We start from the raw sequence: 7,931 nt of genomic DNA on the forward strand, positions 1-7,931 counted from the left end.
GTTTGGCAGCAGTGATTGATAATTGATCCATCGCGTCTGGTACTCATTTGGTAGCTCACGATCCCAACTCCAAAGTGCTCTCTTTTCGTCCTTTAAGGTCCAAAGGTTTTGCATGAAAACTTTAGCGATCGTAACAACTGGACCCGCTTAGCCGAGCGGGTCGAAGAGGCGTGCTGAGTAGGTTTGCTTAGTCCGACTGCAAATCAATTATGTAGCGCAATCAGTCGGTTGAAATCTCCCAGTAGAGGGCCGAGTATTTTGATTACCTGGTCACGGTGAAGGTCTACTGATGTCTGCACGGCACGGTTTTCAGTTGAAATTCTGTCAAGAACAGCTTCACCATTTAAGGCCCACTTACGTAGCTGGAAACCACCCTTTGCTAGGAGTCCTTCTAACTGGTTTCGCAGATCGATTACTTCCGCTGCGGTTTTGCCTCCGGAAAAGAGATCGTCGACGTATAAGTCTTTCTTCAAAACTGGAGCTGCTAAAAGAAAATTAGAGCCTTACATTGGCCAACTGAATTGATACCCGCGTTGCGAGAAATGGTGCACTAGCAGTGCCATACGTGACGGTCTTTAACCTGTAAGTTTCCATAGGTTGGTCTGGAGAAGGCTTCCATACGATGAGCTGGACAGACGTGTCTCGAGGATCGACAAGAGCTTGGCGATACATCATTTTAACATCTGCGACTATCATGACCTGGTGCTTCCGGGAACGCATTGTGATTGACCTATGTCTCCTTGAACGGTTGGCCCAACCATTAGTGCATCGTTCAATGACGGCCCTATAGGAGTTTTACACGAGGCGTCGAAGACGACCTGTAGTTTCGTGGTTGTGCTGTCTTCGCGAAGCACCGCATGATAGTGCAGATAAAAGCGTTTGACGTTTGGCTCTTCGTAGTCGTGTATCCGCTCCATATGATTAAGGTCAAGGTACTCGTCTATAAACGCCTTGTACTGCTGGCGTAGATCAGGATTCCGGATTAGACGACTTTGTAGCAGATGAAACCTACGGACGGTCATCGGTAATTTGCTCAAGAATGGCTTCCTTGAAAGGTAAGCGAACTACGTATCGGTCCTCCGTGATACGCGACACGGTTTGACAAAAATGCTGCTCGCAGGCTTGCTCTTCAACGGAGTAGGTGGAAGGTGAACTGTCCGCCTCGATTTTCCAAAACTTTTCCGTGAGGTGATGAACGTGTGTGACGGTAGCGATGTTTGCGACAACTGGATGATTGGATGTGCTAACGGTGGATTTTCCTGACACTACCCCAGCCAAATACCGAGTTTACCAGCACCGGAAGATGGTCACCGAGAGGAATTTGGCCCGGAACTCGGAACAACTCGAAAAATATCTCGGTTCCGACTAAGATGTCGATCGGGTTGGTGCTATCGAACGATGGATCGGCAAATTGGATGCCAGGTGGAAAGTCCCACGTCGAAGTGTCGATGGACGTAGATGGTAGGTCTATGGTGACGCTGGCAAGAACAAGAAATTCTACGCTGATGTGGTACTCACCAACTCGTGAACGAACGATGGAAGTGAACTTCTGTTTGGTTTGTGTAGATGATTGGCCGATGCCACTGATTGGAAGGTAGACATTTCTTCGCTGAGCCTTCATGCGTTATGAGAAACGTTCCGTTATAAAACAGCACTCGCTTCCAGAGTCGTCAACAAGAATGATGACCGCTGTAGCATAGAGGTAACATAGCGGTTGGCTGTAGCCAAAAGAACTGTTCGCTGTTTGTGGCCAGCAGAGGAGCAGCTGACCGACTCGACTATTTTTGCGGACGTAGAAGTAGTGGGAGAATCAGTTTGACAGACTTCGAAGTTGATGGAGAGGATGATTCGTGACAAAGTAGCGTGTGGTAACGACCACAACACTTGCGGCAGTTTGAAGACGATGAGCAATCCTTAGAATGGGGACCTTTTCTCAGGCAATTTAGACAAAGCTGATAAAGACGTACTTCCTTGTCCTTGTCTTCGTTCGAAATCTTCACAAAGCTCCCGCACGAGTATAGGCGGATTGGACCTGCCATCAACGCATCGAAGATGAAATACGTGCGAGGAAGAGGTTCTAGGGAAGACAATGCTAGCCCCTCACTCCGAGTTTAGATTGACGGTGACAAAATCGAGATGGTCGACGAGTTCGTGTGTTTGGGCTCACTGGTGGGTGATCGCCGATAATGATACCAGCAGAGAAAATTTGGACTCCGGAGGACGCTCCAGTCGAATAAAATTCGCCACCGCACGAAGTTGACTATCTACAAGACGCTGATTAGAGTGGTGGTCCTCAACGGCCACGAGACCTTGCTCGTGGAGGATCAAAACGCCCTTGGTGTTTTCGAACGGAAGGTGTTGCGCGTACCATCTACGGTAGAGTGTAGATGGATGACAGAACGTGGAGGAGGCGAATGAACCACGAGTTGCACCAGCTGCTGGGAGAACCATCCATCGTTCACTTTGCACAAAAATGCACGTCGTACGAATGCCGCACGACGACCCAGTGAAAATGGTTCTTGAAAGCGACCCAACAGGAACAAGAAGAAGAGGCGTGAAGCGGGCAAGATGGATCGACCAAGTAGAAGGCGACCTACGGACCCTTCGCAGACTACGAAGCTGGCAAAGTGTGGCCATGGAAGGCCTTGGCTTGATGCCTAAATGAATGCCTAAATCAGGGAGTAGAAAAAAAATCAAACTATTAGAGATTCCTTCAACACAAATTGGGCAGTTCTGGTCTGTTCGCAACTGTTATTGACATACTTTAACGCTGATTTTTAATAAATCTTTTTAACACAAATATGTTACCAAATCAAGCTGTGGTTTTATTAAAGGCAAACTATTTACTCTCATTATTGAAAAAAGTGGCTTTAGTGATAAAAAATAGTTACTTTTTAGTGACTGATTTGAAAATAATGACCTGTTACCAGCCCTGCGAGTTCAAATCTCATCCTCCCCCTATTCTGCGGGTCACGACTCTCTCGCCGTTCAGGTTACAATGGGCCTTATTACGGGTGTCACTACACGGTGATAAGGAAGTGATACTCATAATAAGAGCCGTGATTGCCGTACAAATCAAATGGGAATCACTTCACCGTGAAGTGACATCTGTAATAAGCCCCAATATGTCACCTCGAGTGAGGTGACTCTCCATTTGATTTGCACGGAGAGTCACCTCACCGGTGACAGACATCCACGTGACTCGCAGAATAAGGGACCTGATAGACGTTTTCCACGCCTGGAATTTTATTAAATTCCATGCTTCACTGATTCTGTTAAGAACTGGCAATTAAAAGTGCCAACTGTTGACGGAAAATCTGGGCAACGGAGCGTTCGGATCCACGAAACCTGCCTTTGTTACGATATGCATTAATACAGTGTTGATTTATTTGTAATAATACTAAAAGCATCATCTCTATGGGATTCATTTTTCCTAAAAAGTGATTTCATCTGGGTCTCAGTCTGGTAATTTCTCATCACGAATAATAATAGATAAAAAAAATAACAACAATACAACACACGGATTGTTCAACTCTGCGACTTAATCTACCTAATCTAACGAAAAATTACTGTTCATGATTATTGAGTTGACAATTACCTAGGTTCTTGTTTTTGGTAATGCTGGAAGCCTCCGTGATCGCCGTTCCATTAGGCGGGGATTGCTGCCGTTCTTCGTCCGCTGTGGAACTTCCCCCGGTGCTGCTGCATGCCAGATCTTCCGGTTGCTTTCGTGACATTATGTTGGGATGGAAGTTTTTGTAATAGCACACCATTGATAAGATCCCAACCGTGAACGGCACGATCGGGGCAGCGCCCAGCAATAGCAGGTAATACGAATCTTTGATGGTGGCATTTTTAACGTAATAGAGGTAGATTATTAAACAGACGACGTTTTCCGCTCCACACAGGCTATAGTAGATGAGGTACCGGTGGAAGGTTCGTCCAACTCTCGGTAGGATGTAGGTGAAAATGAACACCACTCCTAGGACGAGCGAAAACAGGAAACTATGCAGCATAGTAGAACTGCAGAACGGTGAACGGTCGAAGAAGAATATCCACAGGGTCATGGTGAAGGAATGTACAAAGCAGGCGATCAGCATGTACATGGGAAAGATACTAGCGACGGTGGCGATCGCTAGAATGCGCGACATGGTGACGAAGAAGTGCCACAGGATTTGAGAGATCGTTCCAAGCCAAGACATGTGACGTTTGTCGGGTTGGGAAAACCGAATGCACCGATAGTAGGAAGCCATGCACCACGCGATACCGGTGATTGCTCCGAAAATGGCGAGCAGTTGGGGCCACGTTATTCGATCCTCTCCGGACAGGACGATCGTCAGCTGCAGGATTTTCTGCGGCGCAGCTTCCAAGAGACATTCGAAGATTCGAACCAACGCTACGTCGCTGTCCTCCTGGATCATAAATTCGTAGTACTTCTTCTGCGCCTCACGGTCATTTCGTGATTCGGCAAGCTTGCTTTGGATGGCATACGCCAACGATTGGCAGTATCGAAAAAAGAAGGGAACGATGATGATGAAGATCAGTATCTCGCAGCATCTTCTACGGACCCTTTTGTGTTCTTTCATGTCCTCTAGGTACCTGCGCGTTTGAGAAAAATGAAATACTGTGAGTAATGACATACACACACAAAGGACATGAAGAGAATGGATCAACCTACATGTAAACTGTTAGAGTACTGGTTACAATTCCGGGAACAACGATGCCACAGGTGGTCCATATGAAGTAGTCCACCTTTCCCTTCCGATAGTAGTCGTAAGCGAGATTAATGTTGAGAAGGATGCTCACTATCCGACTGAGGATGGAAATCACCGTCCAAACAATGTCCGAATGGGTGACGGTGAAGTTGCCCTCGTCGGTGCGGGTAAGAAAATCGAGTGGCTGTTTGGCCAGCACGCTGAGGCGCGATCCATCCGTTTCGGTGGCCGTGGTGGTTCCGTTTCCATCACAGTAGGGCGTTGATTTCTGCTGCATTCCGACAATGTGTGGTGGTATCTAGTGGTGTCATAAAGCTTTACACGGACGGATGCGGAAACGGAACGGATTCAATTATCGCGTCAATTTATGCTTTCGAATATCATTGTGGCAATGGAAACATAAAATTAGAATAATTAAAAAGCAATGTAAAATTTTCGTAGCAGAAAGCGAAAACACAACGGAACGATCACATCATCACCAATGGATTACTGTGCACAGCGAATGATGACAAATAATTTTTGTTTTCTTCTGTTGGGCTTGACATTTCTTGTGTAGCGCTAGTTGTGTTGATACATTTTTCAAGTTGTACGCATGGACCGGAGACTACCCGTGAAAAAATATTTACTCATTATTATTACTTGGATTACAACAAAGGTTGTTGCATATTATGCATCGAAACTGCTGCACACAAGTACTGTGACGATATCGATAAGTCCGATATTATCGATCAATATCGGGTCTAAATTATCATTTTCAAGCACAGAAGGAGGTCATAGGACCAAGTCTCCAGTGAAACATCACTGTCCATTCTGCAAAACCCTAATAAAACATTACCATAAACGAACGATAACCCAAATAATATAACTGTTCCACAAATGGTTTGGATGTTACCCCGAACACGTCGTTAAGCAAAATAACCATAGCAATGTTATTAGGGAAGGGTAGAGTCGGTGTATAATGAGTCACGCCAAGAGAAAAACAGTTGAACTCGCATCACGGTTTTCGAAAGATTTTCATTCTTTTCACTTGGCAACAGAGGACTTCTACAACAACTTCAAATGACTTCTAGCGAGAGAAAAAATACTTCGGCTGTAGTAAATCATTATATCAGTGATTTTGTCAAATTATCTTAACAAAAAATAGTAGAAATTCTCATTACTAATCATTACCGAGCGTATCCCATGACAATTTAACGCTCCCTGCGTGTTTATGCTCATTTCTTCGATTATATTTTATATTTTATTGCAATACCTTTCGTGAACCTTTCATAGCATCGTAATGTTTATTTACTTTGCACGATAGGTAGCCGTTTTGACAGTTCAATAGGTAGACTTGGCTTCACTCTTGGCGTGACTCATTATACACCGACTCTAGGGAAGGGTAGAGCAAGGTGACTACATATAGATGTTCTAATGTGTCAAATTTACGATTCAGCCATGTTGGATTTTTGTTTTTGCTCTAAGACCGCATGTTAAAATTTTAAAAAAATCTCAAAAATTTCGTTTTCGGGTTTTTTTTTTTATTTTATCAAAGGGGGATGTTTCTCACACATCTATGACACAAACGTCATTCCCATATACTTTGCGTGAAGCCGAAAAATCCTGGTTCTCTGGTTCGATCGAACCAGAGAACCAGGATTTTTCGGCTTCACGCAAAGTATATGGGAATGACGTTTGTGTCATAGATGTGGTTTCTCAGAATCTTAAACTATGTTAATCATCGATGGAGTTTTCACTTGCTGCAATTACGGCCTCCACACGCTTCCGGAATGCACGGCAGGTTCTAATAATGTAGTCTGGATCCATTTTTCTCCAGGTACGGGTCAATGTTTGTCTGAGGCTTGCTGTACTCGGGTGACGTTTAGAACAGGCCTTGGCCTTCATGGCGCGCCATATTGAGTAATCCAGCGGATTTAGATCGGGGCTGGATGGCGGCCACATATCCTTCGCCCAGAACGAAAAATGTTCTTCCAACCACTTCTGAGTGCGGTTCGAGGTGTGGCACGAAGCCCCATCTTGTTGAAATACAACATTTGGCTTCGGACCGTACTGTTCTTTGATCCACGGAAAAACATACTTACATAAAATCCCGATGTAGACCTCCGTGTTGACCTTGTCGCCTTCTGGAATGAACAACGGGTCCATTTTTTTTTTGCCATCGGTAGCCACCAATCCAAACACCATAACGCTAGCAGGATGCTTGGTTAGATACACGTTCTTGTGCTCGTCGGCCACGTCTTTTACCGGAAGAGAACTAATATACCTGTCGGTTCTGGAATTTGATACGGAATCGACGGTAAACATGCTCTCGTCGGTGAACAGGTTTACCGGATTTTTTCGCGGATTTTTAAGTTCAAGATTTTCTTGCATCGTTCGACTCGTAGCTTCCGGATGCGGTTGGTAATCATGTGAGTTTTGGACTTCACCTCGCAATCTTCCGTGCCGTAAAGTCATTGATCCCGTGTTCCTTTGCCATTTTCCTTATTGAACGTACTGGATTCACCCGAATCTTCCTTTTGATAGCAGCGATAGCTCTCGGAACCCGAGTTGACCTCGGACGACCTGTGGCCACCTTCGCGGATAAATGACGGTCCACCGAGACACTACCACGGCGATTGAAATGTCTTTTTGCGACATAAGCGCGTGGGACAAATCACGAATACGATGCCACTTCGTCATGGTGCAACTGTCAAACTAATGTCGTTTTCGTTTTTGCGGTGTAGCTACACCGGTGCTACACTGCCGTACACCGAAATATTTTAGGGTGTAGATATAGGATGCACCTTTGTTTACAAGCAAATGCTGTTGAGCTGTCAAAGACTCGTGCTTATTCCTGCTTACACTACACCAGTGCTACACCGCAAAAACGAAAACGACATAAGTAAATCATTTTCTTTTATACACAGCTTACTACGGTATGAGCTATAGGTTACGTGCATGCAAAGAAAACCAAGGCATTGTATGCACAGGTGAAATAGGAACCTTATTTGTACGATGGTGCAAACATTATCACGCATACGGTATATGTATTTATTTCAGTTTACACACGTCGGTTGAATTTTAGGATGAGTTTGAGTAAAATCGAAGATTACAAATCAAGTAGTAGTCTTCGGTAAAATGCTCGACATATGCGATTGACGTCCTCCATCAGAGCCTGTACAGTCGTTTCCGGTACGTTTTTCTCCCACTTTCTCATCATTTCCTTTTTGACCTTCG

The 7,931-nt window shown here is 44.9% G+C and overlaps 1 protein-coding gene across 1 annotated transcript; it reads right to left on the reverse strand.

The window, feature by feature from the left end:
* Positions 1–3,373: 3,373 nt before the first annotated feature.
* On the reverse strand, positions 3,374–5,209 carry LOC135706878 (XK-related protein 6). Its single transcript, XM_065228557.1, has 2 exons — positions 4,679–5,209; positions 3,374–4,599 (listed from the first exon to the last, which is right to left on the reverse strand). Exons 1-2 carry the CDS (start codon positions 4,990–4,992, stop codon positions 3,567–3,569), a joined length of 1,347 nt encoding a protein of 448 aa, XP_065084629.1. The 5' UTR covers positions 4,993–5,209; the 3' UTR covers positions 3,374–3,566.
* Positions 5,210–7,931: the final 2,722 nt, after the last annotated feature.

Source organism: Ochlerotatus camptorhynchus, unplaced genomic scaffold (assembly GCF_037179485.1).
Source record: "Ochlerotatus camptorhynchus isolate MF236.1 unplaced genomic scaffold, CSIRO-AGI_Acam_v1.1 ptg000293l, whole genome shotgun sequence".
NCBI lineage: Eukaryota > Metazoa > Arthropoda > Insecta > Diptera > Culicidae > Ochlerotatus > Ochlerotatus camptorhynchus.

Coding starts and splice junctions, on each gene's coding strand:
- LOC135706878 (XM_065228557.1), bottom strand. CDS start 4,992: ATGCAGCAGAAATCAACGCCCTACTGTGATGGAAACGGAACCACCACG. Junction 4,600..4,678: donor AGTACTCTAACAGTTTACAT/GTAGGTTGATCC, acceptor TCAAACGCGCAG/GTACCTAGAGGACATGAAAG.